The 13,695-nt window shown below is 32.1% G+C and overlaps 2 protein-coding genes across 2 annotated transcripts; both read left to right on the top strand.

The window, feature by feature from the left end:
- LOC134723526 (sex peptide receptor-like) lies at positions 1-3,097 on the top strand. Its single transcript, XM_063587115.1, has 2 exons — positions 1-176; positions 1,847-3,097. The coding sequence occupies exon 2, from the start codon at positions 1,942-1,944 to the stop codon at positions 3,094-3,096; it is 1,155 nt and encodes a 384-aa protein (XP_063443185.1). The 5' UTR covers positions 1-176; positions 1,847-1,941; the 3' UTR covers position 3,097.
- Positions 3,098-10,016: 6,919 nt separating this feature from the next.
- On the top strand, positions 10,017-13,695 carry LOC134721511 (uncharacterized). Its single transcript, XM_063584586.1, has 3 exons — positions 10,017-10,117; positions 12,305-12,367; positions 12,732-13,695. Exon 3 carries the CDS (start codon positions 12,737-12,739, stop codon positions 13,625-13,627), a length of 891 nt encoding a protein of 296 aa, XP_063440656.1. The 5' UTR covers positions 10,017-10,117; positions 12,305-12,367; positions 12,732-12,736; the 3' UTR covers positions 13,628-13,695.

Raw genomic sequence — 13,695 nt, 5'->3', positions numbered from 1 at the left:
TGTCAGGAGGTGTCAGGAGGTGTCATGTGTTGAATGAAGTCATTTCGTTTTACATGTTTCTATTTTGGAAATATATTTCATCACTCACTTTTTATTCGCTCAGTTACAAAACAATGGGGTAATCTGATTGTTGAACAACTTATTCTATCATAACGAGATGAGATTCGAATGTATACGTGAGTATTTTTAAAAACTATGTATTGATTTAAATAACCCAAAAAAAGCATGAAAACTTTTCGTATTTTATAAAAACCTAGCTTGCATCCAATGCACTTTATTTTATTTTATGTGTAAAGGATAGTACGTGTTTGATAGTCATAAGAAAGCTTCATTGGACGAAGGGAAGTGATGGGGAAGAAAAACGTTGACGTTAAATTTGTAGATAGTAGATTTTTTGTGTTCTGTTAAATTGTTCCTTTTAGAATTGTTATTCGATGATGACTGATGCACCCATATCTTGACTATTTTATTTATTGTGTCTATATTAATGTATGAATAGAATAGAATATTTTTATTTACCAAATTAGGGCCCCAGGAGGGCATATGATACAGACAATATTATTATAAACAATAACATATGCAATACACACACAATAAAAGATATGTAACAAGTGTTATAAAAATAATAAAAATAAAATAATATACCACAGAAAATACTCTCAACAAAATAGTAGCAAATGTATTATTATTCAATGAATACTATGTTGAAATTGACTCAAGTGCACCCGGTAAGTGTATCTTCACTTTGAAAAGGCAAACATGAGGCATTAGTAGTTTGTGCGGAGAAATGTCAATATATAAAAAAAAAAATACAAAAAGAACCCAATAAAAAACAAAGCAATTAAGCACTCCCACATTTGACCATGAGGTATACTGCAAATAACAAAGTATATTTAATAAAGGATATTTAATATGACTTATCTGCAGAAAGCACCAAGAGTCGGTGCTTAAAGGGGAGTCCCTACTTGTACTTAATGCAGATAAGTCAAGCTCCTTAATTATTTAAAATATATTTTAAAAACATATTTTTAAGATTATAGATTCTGTGTCCAGCCAGCAAAGATCATCAAGGGACGGTGCCAAAGAATTTGAAATTTTTCATATTAAAGAGTTATAATGAATTAGTTATTGCAGATTAAGTTGTACTTTAATTCTTAGTATCTTCTATATATTTGTAAAATTCAAATAGTACATTGGGATCCTCATTATTCATTATCCAAATTAATTTGTTATCAATATTTAAATTTTGAAAGTTTGGACATGATTTTAATATATTTTGTTTTTTGAATTCTCGCCAGATATATAAGGAATCCTCAGGTTTTATCCATGTAGTCCCGTTAAACAAATTCCGCCGATAACCTTTAGTTTTCTTTTCATTATTTGATTACATACAGTTTAAAAAACCCGCATTTGGCAATCCTATAAAATGTGTTTTTTTTTTTAAATACTTTCTGAAAGAAGGAGGATGTCGGTGACAAATATATAAAAATTCTAGAGAGCTTTATTTCCTACCACATTTTCGATGGCTTATATCTCGAAAACAAGCATATGAACCTTTATTTTTTTCCGAATTTTTCAGTTCCTTTATTTATATATCATAAGCGATATACAAATGTTCGGCACTTTTAAAGAAGCCGGTCCACTCCGTATTTGATAAATAAACAAAAATTAAATCAAACAAATATTTTCTAGCGGTCCGTTTTATATTGACCATTGACGTATTTATTGAGTTTATGTGGCAATAATTGGTGAGTCCGATGACTTGCATTATGATGGAACTGATTTTAAACTTGATTCAGTATACTACTCAAATATCTAAAGTTGAATGTTTTTTTTTTATTATCAGATAATCAAGTATGGAGAAACCAGGAAGTTGTTTGGACAAACATTAGTAACATATGAAGTCGACAATTTAACACTCGACCAAAGAGATAAATTCCAATGATGAAAAACAACAATGCATTCTTTTACTCCTCCAATTTGAGCAACTTCTTGCATATAAACAGTGACAACGCTTCAGAGTATTATCATCAACTATGTTTGACATATAACAAATCAGAGTATTTGTCAAACCCTATATATGGGTACGTGATTCCTATCATAGCATTAGTTTTGTTGGTTCTAAACTCACTGGCTATCACCGTGTTCATGACAACAAACCGAAAATCCCCAACAAATATTCTACTGACTGCACTTGCACTCTCAGACAGTTTAGCAATATTGGTAATTAGTCCAACATTTATTCTTGTGTATGGATTTGAAAACAACTTCAAAGTTATGAAATATCCGTTTTGTATTTACCACGATCTGTCTTATTATTTAGCCTCTATGTTTCATTGCATTTCAAAATGGCTGACAACAACATTAGCAATACATCGTCTTATCGTGGTGACTATGTTATTCAGTGGTCGAAGGATTGCAACCATGAAAAATTCAGTTCTGGGAATAGTGTTCATAGTTATATTTTCCGCTTCAATAAACATCATACCAACTTTACACAGCAAAATATATCGCTCTATCACATTATACAACACAGAAGACAATGAATTCATCGGCGATATTTGTGTGTGTAGTGCACGGGATACATCAAAAAAAGAAAACTTAGTTGTAACATGGATGAAAGATACAATAGGAACAATACTGCCCTGTTGCATCCTGACTGTGGTCACTGTTGTGTTAGTTTTCAAGCTTAAAGAAGCAAAAAGGGAAATGGCAAGACTCCAATCTGAGACTGCTTCAAAGAGACGTAAATTTAGATACATAGAGAGAACCAATAAAACAATTATTATTATTTTGATATGTTTCTTGGTAACGGAACTACCATTTGCTGTTGTCTATACATGGATAATTGTAGAACCCGACCCAACAAGATCAGAACTGGATATAGAGAGCAGATTTATATCCGCCACAATCCTCAACCTAATCGTGTATATAGGATTTTTATCGAATTTCTTTATATTCATGACAATGAGTTCCTCTTTTCGACAGAGGCTTAGAGAAATTTTACATATTCCAACGAAAAGAAAATCAGGTGCTCAGACTCTCATTCTCCTCCATCAAAAGATAAGTACGAGTATAGAAGTTAGAGAAAAATAAGTTATATGATGACTTGTTTTTTTTTATATAAAAATAAGGATTAAAGTTCTTATAATGATTTGGGACGAGTTATTTTTATTTAAGATTTATGCTTTGAGTTTGTGCAAGACGTTTCAAACGTTTGACCCGATGTATAGAAAAAAAACCAATGAATCGGACTCATTATATGACATGTATTTTAGAACCAGCCTATGACATCAGAACATTAATCATCACTATTACATAATCACCTTGGCACTTCTTTTGTTATTGATTCATAGAGAATAGTAGTCAGCAATATACAATTAGTTCAAAATTAGCTGTGTGTTCATTTGCATGGTCGTAAGTTGGTTACTTATTCCCTATTCCCTATTAGTTACTTATTTCCTATTCCCTATTCGTTACCTATTCGTTACTTATTCCCTATTCCCTATTCGTTACCTATTCGTTACTTATTCCCTATTCCCTATTCGTTACCTATTCGTTACCTATTCGTTACTTATTCCCTATTCCCTATTCGTTACCTATTCATTACTTATTCCCTATTCCCTATTCGTTACCTATTCGTTACTTATTCCCTATTCGTTACCTATTCGTTACTTATTCCCTATTCCCTATTCGTTAACTATTCGTTACTTATTCCTTATTCCTTATTCGTTACCTTTTGTTACTTATTCCTTATTACCTATTCGCTACCTTTTCGTTACTTATTACTTATTCCTTATTCGTTACTTATTCGATTTTTTATATCCTTCCCCCTTTTTAATTGTTTATTTTCTTATCTCTGGTTATAGTTCTAAATTTTTTGAGATAAAATGACCTTTTTAAGACCTATTTATATGTGTTTGTGCTCAACCGATCTTGTTGCTTTATATTAGATACTTTTTTGTTTCTTATTTGATTTTTATACGTTCTACCTTTTAAATGTTTTATATTCGTATGTTTGAAGATCTGGTTCTTGGTTCGAAGAGGTGAAATCACCTTTTAGCGCTTGTATAAAAATGAAGATGTGGTATGATCGCCAATGAGATAACTCCCCACAATATACCAAAAAAGACACAGACATTAACAACTATAGGTCACGATACGGCCTTCAACAATAAGCAAAGCCCATACAGCATGGTCAGCTATAAAACAAATTATGCCAGGAATCTCATCCTTAGTGGGTGTTTTATTTGAAACTGTTATCTTCTATTCATTTAAGAATTATGTGTATTCCACAGTACTCTAAATCAGTTACACACTCTTTTACAACGTTTGTTGGCTTGGTTCTATATTGAGAGTTACATAGTTCATGAAAGAGAGGAGAAAAATACATATAGATTCTACCACGACAACGAGTATGATACGATATTTATCCATTCGAGACAGCTAGATTTTCAAATTTAAAACCCGACTGAGAATAAATATCGCCTTGCACGAGATTCGGTGGTGGAATCAGTTTCTCTAAAAGAGGGTGAGATACCAGATAGAGGGACATTAAAACTCAGAAGAGTTGTTTCTTTGTCGATTTTTACAACACGGTTATTTCCCTTTATGTACATATTCAAATGTTAAACTCAAACAAAATCAATAACACATGAATAAGAAAAGCTTACATCCATAAAATTATATAAAAGATTAGCTATAAAAAGGCAGAAACATATCACAGTACTAAAACAAATTATGAAAAGCCGAGTAATTGAACGGATAGTATTGTGCTTGGTGATATTGTCACTGTCATTTAAAAAAAAATTACTGAACATAACACTTATACTATATTACTTAAATGATATTATTTATCATGCAATCCTTTTTAATCATTTTAACCAAATTAGTGCATGTATGTAAGGTTGTCCTCGAAAATATCACACACAAAGGGATAAAAAAGAGAGGCGAAAGATATCAAAGTGACAGTAAAAACTCAAAGATCGAAAATAAACTGACAACGCCATGGCTGAAAAAGAAAAAGACAAACGGACAATTAATAGCATACAAGACCCAACATACAAAACTAAAGACTAAGCAACACGAATCTCATGAGTTCCACCAAAATCTCGGGGTCATCTCAGGTCTTCCGGAAGGGTAAGCTGATCCTGCTTCACATGTGGTACCGTAGAGTTGCTCATATGATTACGATTCCAGTAAAAAGTCTAATTCGGTATGTCACATTCGTGAAAAATAAAGGGGAGTGTAGTTACGTCATAAAGAACATATTCGATATCAGCTGTGAAACGGTTATTCCATAACGGTCAACCAACTCCTGTTGGCGTCCGTAAAATTTATGAAGAGATGCTTTTCTGTGAGCAGAGACCCTCTAATAAGGAAATCAAGCCCGGGAAAATCGTTACAACTGGGAGATATATACTCCAAATGCAGGCGCTGCTGGAATGTTTGCTGCATATAAATGGAAAATTCACAATCGGAATCATCTTTTTTGTAGTTAAGTTTTGTTTTCAACTGACATTGTCAATTTATAGATGTAAGTCAAGATATGAGGCAGAATTAACTGTGTCTGTTTTATCCTTTATATCTAGCTCGATGGGATAGATTCATTCAATAAATTCCCAAAATTTTGAATTATTTAGTAAGAGAACATCATCTGCATGTATATACTGGAAAGTTAAATGAAAGGATATTGCTAACTCCTTATCTTTCTTCCCAAGATTTTCCAATTGATTCTCATTGAAATAAACTTATATTTTTTATGTGTTGTCACGGGTCAGGAAGATTAATGATCTACCAAAGTGTCCATCTTTTCATCTATCCCACTTGTTTTTTTCTCCAAAATATGTCTAATAAAATTGAGAATGGAAATGGGGAATGTGTCAAAGAGACAACAACCCGACCAAAATAAAAAAACACAACAGCAGAAGGTCACCAACAGGTCTTCAATGTAGCGAGAAATTCCCGCACCCGGAGGCGTCCTTCAGCTGGCCCCTAAACAAATATATACTAGTTCAGTGATAATGAACGCCATACTAATTTCCAAATTGTACACAAGAAACTAAAATTTAAATAATACAAGACTAACAAAGGCCAGAGGCTCCTGACTTGGGACAGGCGCAAAAATGCGGCGGGGTTAAACATGTTTGTGAGATCTCAACCCTCCCCCTATACCTCTAACCAGTGTAGAAAAGTAAAAGCATAACAATACGCACATTAAAATTCAGTTCAAGAGAAGTCCGAGTCTGATGTCAGAAGATGTAACCAAAGAAAATAAACTAAATGACAATAATACATAAATAACAACAGACTACTAGCAGTTAACTGACATGCCAGCTCCAGACTTCAATTAAACTGACTGAAAGATTATGATTTCATCATATGAACATCAGGCACAATCCTTCCCGTAAGGGGTTTAGTATCATACCATCATAACATATATGAGAAGAACATAACCCGTGTCATGCCAACAACTGTTTTTAGAATAAATGTGTTTAGTTCCGACGCAAAGACCTTATCAGTGACTCAATATTAACGCCAAAATATGCAATCTTTAATGACTTGACAACAGTATCGTAATTATATCCCTTCTTAATAAGTCTATTCAAAGGTTTTGTAAGTTTATGAGGTGAATACTGACACCTTTGTGCTTTATAAAGAATATTTCCATAAAAAATTGGATGTGAAATACCTGAACGTATAAAAAGTCTGCATGTTGAGCTATATTTACGAATGATGTCTTTATACCGATGATAAAATTTAGTAAATGTTTTGACTAGTTTGTGATATCGAAAACCCTGGTGTAATAATTTTTCAGTAATACATAAATTTCTCTCGTTAAAATCTAAAACATTGTTACATACACGAGCGAATCGTACAAATCGTACTAAGTATGTAAATACATAATAAGATAACTGTACACCAACTGCAGATTTTTCATAAATATTCAATCTTTAGCTCTCAAATGTTAGATTGAAGATTAACGAGATAAAAATGGACTGGGAAATACGTTTCATTTAAAAAAATATACTTTAGAATCAGTGTTACTTAGAATATCTAAAGGAAATTTCCAAGGATCGTAAATATGTTTTAAAAGTATTTCCACGTTTTCTTCAAAATGCATTGTTAAATGTTTAAATTTCTCTTTACCTTTCCGTTCATTTCGTTATTCACGTATTCACGTAAATATAATTATGTGTTTGGCTTTAAACTGTTTGAATTAAAAGTTTCCAAATGAATGGGAATTAAAAAGCGCTTCAGACGCACCAAACGTTTAAATTAGATAAAATATGTCAATAGATGTAACTGTTCACTGAATGTGTCGTCTCTACTGTTCGAGATTTGTATATATAGTTCGACATCATATGAATATATAGATATAATAAACAACTGTTTATTTTTATGTTCGACTGAAAATATTAACTGTGCAATATTGGATTTTTACTTTCATAAATGATGTTCTGAAAATCATTATCCATATACATAATATATATGTTGTTTAAAATTTGTAACACATATATGGGATTTGTATAAATGAAGGCAACAGGGGAATACCGCTGTTCAATAATTGGATTGAACAAAAACTAATCCGGGTAAAAAACTAACAAACTAAATCCGATGAAAGAAATAAACTATTAGCTTCTCAATGGTGTTATAACATTGTCAGGTAATGTCGAATCATATTGTATATATGAATCCCGGCGAGGGAAGAACCAAAAATTTGCGAAAGCAAATTTACAGATCTAACATTGTTGGGTTGATGTTTAGACGAGTTGTATATATATATATATATATATATATATAACTCGTCTAAACATCAACCCAACAAAGTCATGCTACTGTGATATCGTGACACCAAATCGCCTGCACTGCAGCCGTCCCGGTAGACCACACGACCACCTGGGCTCTCAAAAAAAGAGCTTTGGGTGGGCATGTGTTACCTTTCCACGTCAGTTTTAATCTAGCGGCGTACTACAGTACATGATATATAAGGCATGAAGATGTTATTGTTACAGATCAGCTAAATTATCTATAGTAAAGGATCCTACAAATTAATGTAAGATACAGTCACAGAAAATAATTATATTCATAAGTACGTCTGAGTCAGTGACAATCCTACAACAGATGTATCCATCGGATCGCCATCAATGATGGTGATACATGGCTGTGTACATAATGTATATACATCTCGTCTAATTAATCTATATTAATGTTATGAATCATCTGTTAAAATGTGTTGACACAAATCCAATGTTTATTACATATATAAATATTTCACACCTGCTGTAGTTTGTTGAAGATCTTCCAATTATTGAATTATTGATAGGAAAGATGGACCTTAAAACCGCCCCCGTTAAACACAAAAACCTACTCACTGTTGAGATCCATACTTGTATCATAGGGAATGCATCACTTTAATACATTTTTATGATTTACGTTAAAACAAAAATAACTGAACTAGTCAATTGTCATTAGATCTACCGTAACAGTTACAATTGATGTGTTGGTCTTTTTAATAGGCTTGAAATTAAAGATACTACCTATATAAGCTAAAAAATCCAGTTGACCTCTTCCGGCATCCATAAGTGATTAAAGATTTGATTTCATTCAATAAATCAATTAATGACCCGCGTGTTTGTCTCACCTAAAACACAACCATATACCAAATGGTCAAAATTAATCATCCATGTAATTTGCTCCATGGGATGTTTTCAAAAATTCAACGTAGGCAATTTCTTGGCATGGGAGAAAGGAAGAAAAGACCATTCACAATTTGTCTTACATCTGTCTTTCTCTCTTTCAATCAAATACAAAAAAAAACCCTTGCAGATGTAGAGTTCATTAAAAGTAAATAATCTATTCCTGTGGACCCCCCTTGATTGTGCTCTCTATTCTTAAACAACCAACGGCCCGATGAAAATTTTAAATGCTAAATGAAATATAAATATGCGACGCTCCTGACTATGCCATGAAAGTACACAAATAACACGTCATTTATTTTTTATGTTGTGTCTTGTGTTCTTTTATATTATTACTACGCTTGTTTGTCTTTTTACTTTTTTAGATAATGGCGTTGTCAGTTTGTTTTTGATCTATGAGTTTGAATGTGCCTTTGGTATCATTCACCCCTCTATTCAAAGTAGTTTTTAAGATTTTCAGAAATGATCTATTAACAAGTTATACGGCCTACATCACAATTAAATTGATAGCTGCAGTATCATAGTGCCAACTTAAAAAAGTTGAACTAAATTCTTAATTAACTTCAAGGTATTTTATGAACCTGAAGTAAAATTTACAAATTTCTTCTTGTGAAATGAGGTTAAATCCTATTGGAAACATCTAGCCATCTTTTGTTTTGGTCAAGTGCACACCGTTATGTTGCATCGCTACTTCAGCAATTTCAGAATTGTTAGTTTATTTCATCAATTCAACTGGACTGCCTTGGCCACTAGCTCACATTGTGACAATTGAAAATTCATTCAGAAGTAGGACATAACCATTCTAGACGAGTATGTGACATTGGAAATCTTATGCATTGTGAATGTACATGAGGTCACTCTGACTCTGTCCGTCCATACTGCCAACTTGATCATCTAGTGCTGTGTATATCGTTTTGCATTGAATGCTGATTTCATTCAATTCGTATTGCTAGAACATATGAACGATTCTAAATGTTGTTTTGTCTTTTTTTCAAAATTTTAAACGGTAACTCTTCAATGATTGAATTTGTAGAAATTTCGTACCGCATGTAAACAAATATTCTTATCATTTTTATCTTTACCCTATTTGGAAGAAAGGCCATAATGTAAAGTTCTTGATTCAATTGCACGTCTATTCTTCTGGGTAGTAAATATATAAGTCTAAAATATTCTAGAATTTGTATGACGTAATCCATATGTTTTTTTATGTTCAATCTATTATTTACATTGACTTAAATTCATCTAAGTAAAGCCATTTTAGGATCCAAGTAAATCCGACATCTATTTTTAGCCTTGATGATGAAATCTATATATAGCTGAAATTTTCCGAAAATCTGCATTAAAACCAGCCATTGTGCATATTATTCCGCAAATTCAATTCACCATTCAAGGATCATACATAATAAACGTTGTATAAGGTAAGACATTTTCAAACTTTATTGTATCTATTATTATCTAAGTAACATGAGTAACACATATGTCATCTTTTCGTTTGTTAAAAAAAATATATAACCACTTTTCAACTTTTTTGTTAATTTAAAAAAGAAATCTGCTTAAACAGTTAGTTAATGAGGCAGATTTTCAAAACAGTTAAGTTTGCTTTAATACATATTGATGCCAACGTCAGTTAATCCATAGAAAAATAAAGAAATAGTTACATTTGCTAATTGTTGAAGGCCATACGGTGACAAATAATTAATTAATTAATTTGTCGTTTAGTCTCTTGTGAAGTTTTTTATCCTTGGCAATCAAAGCACATCTTTTTATTTTTATACTTTTAAAAACAATTACTCTTCCCCCTCTTCCCCCAGGTATTCTATACTGACTACCTTTCTCCGAGTTTGCTTCCGTAGAAGTATTAAATTTTTAAAAATTATAACTATTAACCATTTTATGATACACAGTTTTTAAAGATTTAAGTTCAAATAATTACTTTCTTTTCGCACGAACTTGTTTATATGCTAGGAACAATAAAGAAGGAATATTTATGTTTTCACTCTAAAACAACAGTGATAAAGTGTTAATTCTTTGTAATTGGTAATTGATTTAGTGACTATTTTTTTTAAATTTCTGAAATGCGTCTTATATCACTTATATATTGTCTATGATATATTTCAAACATATATTGTATATGTATCCAAAATCATTTATGTGCACTATTTATATTGTTAAGTGATTGTCCAATTTCGTACGTTTTCTGAAAATAAGAAACGTATGTTACATACGGATTGATCTAAACATATATAGCGTAACATGTAATTAAGCTAGATTTTCCCAAAAAATAACATATTTTATGAATATTATATTTGTTATATTATATCAAAATTATGCGGAATCATTGTATCATAGATATAGGAAGATGTGGTGTGAGTGCCAATCAGACAACTCTCCATCCAAATAACAATTTAAGAAAAAGTAAACCATTACAGGTCAATGTACGACCTTCAACACGGAGCCTTGGCGGTTATATGCTAAAAGTTTTAAATTCGAAACTAAATACAACATTTGATTTTTTGTTTTTGATATAAAATGATAAACAATTTTGTACTGTATATTTTGGTAAAACAGAAATCCCTATTAAGTTACTAAAAAATGAAAAAAAAATAACAAAAATGTAAATGAAATCCGAATACCTCTCAGTTGTAATATGTCCATCAGGTATCAGGGGCGGATCCAGTATATTAGGTTAGGGGCGCAAACTTACATGATCGGCGAGCGGAGCGTGGCGAAAAGTTTTTTGAGGTAAAATTATTGAAATATTCTTCTAAATTCTCTTTAGATACTTTATTAAGCTGAGGACAACCCTTGCTTTGTCAATTTTAAGGGGGGGGGGGCACGACCGCCACGCCCCGCCTGAATCCGCCACTGGGTATGTCATTTGTCATACTTCATAAGTCATTATTATAAATTTGACATTTTTTTCAATTAATTTCCAAAGTTAAATGCCATTAATTAAAAATGCATAACAATACTATCACAGGTAATAACAAACTTTGTTTGGTGGATATTTCCACACCTGTGATGCAATATATATTTAGATCAATACGTATGTAACATACTTTTCTTATTTTCCGAAAATGTTAGAAATTGGATTATTTTAAGTGCGCACTAATGATTTTATAATACATATATATGTTTTAAATATTTGAGAGACAATGTACAAATAAAATAAGCCGTTTGTTTTTGTTTATTTGCTTTTATAAGAAAGAGTTTCTAAGATGTTTTGAATTTCAGATTATCAATGAAAAATACTGAATTTATCAATTATCAATTAACAACTCAAGGATTTCTTCTTTACCCCTTTTCAGTGAAAACATAAATAATCCTTATTTATTGCACCTTGCATTTTCACAAGTGCGTTCGAAAAGTAAGTAGATGTATTACCCTAAATTGTTTAAAAACTATTTATCATAATCAAATCAATGAAATAATTAAAAAAAAATGAGTTAACAATTATATGGAAGTCTAACTTTTGGAAAAGTATCTGAAATTTCAAAATAATAAAAATCAAACTACAAATGAAAAAATATAATAGTATAAGACAAATGTTTTTAAAATATTTTAGAACATGAGAAACTGACCTAATTTTTTTAATGTCATTTCAGGTAAATACTGTGTTATCAATTTAACGAACAAATTTCAACAAAAATATCTTGGAAGAAAAGAAGGTAAGCAAAATATGTCATTAGAATTTAGCTTCTGAATATATGTTAAACAAGATATGATCAGATGAAATAAGAATAAATACAGATAAATAAATTCCAAATGCATTAGAATATCAACTTTACATTTACATGTATTGCATATCCGCCTATATTACTGACCTACATGTATATTTAATCGTGGAATTATTGAACCGCATAGCATAGATCTGTTTATGTTTTTAACTACATTTTCTGGAAATCGGTTTAGCGGAATTAAGAGCAAATGTTGATTTACACTTCAATACACTGTGAATATCTAAAAAGTAGCTGCATGTGTATAAAGAATGAACATAGAAAGCATTACAAAAACGTCATTTTACCCTTTCAGACAAAATGGGAAGAGATACAGATAGATTAAGGATAGTTAGCATGAATGCTTCCGGTAGGAAAGGAAAACAGTATCAAAACTATCGAAAGTCTTACCTGGACGAAATTATAGGACACGATGAGCCAGATATATTATTTTTGCCTGGAGACGAGCCAGACATGTCTTCACCAGTCCTAACTGATTATCGTCAAGCACAAGTCGCTCATAATCACGAGACTGTACTTTTGTACGATACGAAGAGGTTGAAATTGAAAACCCCAAACTGGTACGATCTGATACCATCCTTGGTAGTTCCTGGCATACACACGGGCAAACTCATGTATCCCTTAGTTGATATCCTGGCTCCTAAACCGACTCAACATGTTGTCAAGAAGTTCCACTGTATAAGCTGGCATTGGGAGCTCACGCAAACAACAACAGATGAACTTTGTCAGTTTGCACGTCGTTACTTATGGCTGGCGCAATATCTTGGATGGACTTCTGAAGTAGAGATCCTGATAGGAGGCGACTTTAATTTGCCCATTAAAACTATTCAAAAGCTTCTAGATGAACATAATACACTCGTTCGAAAAGCATTTGAAGATGTCAAACCTTTTTTCAGGGACATGGGATACATGGATGAAATGACGGATAATGTTAATCGACCGGGACGACGGCTTCGACAACTCAAACTCCACAAGTGTAGATCTATTTCAGGCGTTAGCCAGGAAACCGAATACTTTGTTGCCTCAAAGGAAATGCAGCTATGTAATACGGAAATGATGACGACTTCCATCCTGCCAGGCAGATGCACAAATCTAACTGTAACAAGACCAGCTGAACATCAATACTGTCCTGCACCAACGAGAACAGAAATGTGTATTCCTGCACGACCGCCAAGACACAACGGTGGTTAAAATCAAATCTATATATATGGTTTTTGGTTATGTTTTGTAACCAATCAAAATTAGGTATCATGTCTACG

Source organism: Mytilus trossulus, chromosome 6 (assembly GCF_036588685.1).
Source record: "Mytilus trossulus isolate FHL-02 chromosome 6, PNRI_Mtr1.1.1.hap1, whole genome shotgun sequence".
NCBI lineage: Eukaryota > Metazoa > Mollusca > Bivalvia > Mytilida > Mytilidae > Mytilus > Mytilus trossulus.
The sequence above is the reverse complement of the archived record's forward strand: the minus strand, read 5'-3'. Positions and strand labels throughout refer to the sequence as shown.

What these genes read in the sequence shown, in the direction of transcription:
- LOC134723526 (XM_063587115.1), top strand. Translation starts at nt 1,942, where the DNA reads ATGATGAAAAACAACAATGCATTCTTTTACTCCTCCAATTTGAGCAAC.
- LOC134721511 (XM_063584586.1), top strand. Translation starts at nt 12,737, where the DNA reads ATGGGAAGAGATACAGATAGATTAAGGATAGTTAGCATGAATGCTTCC.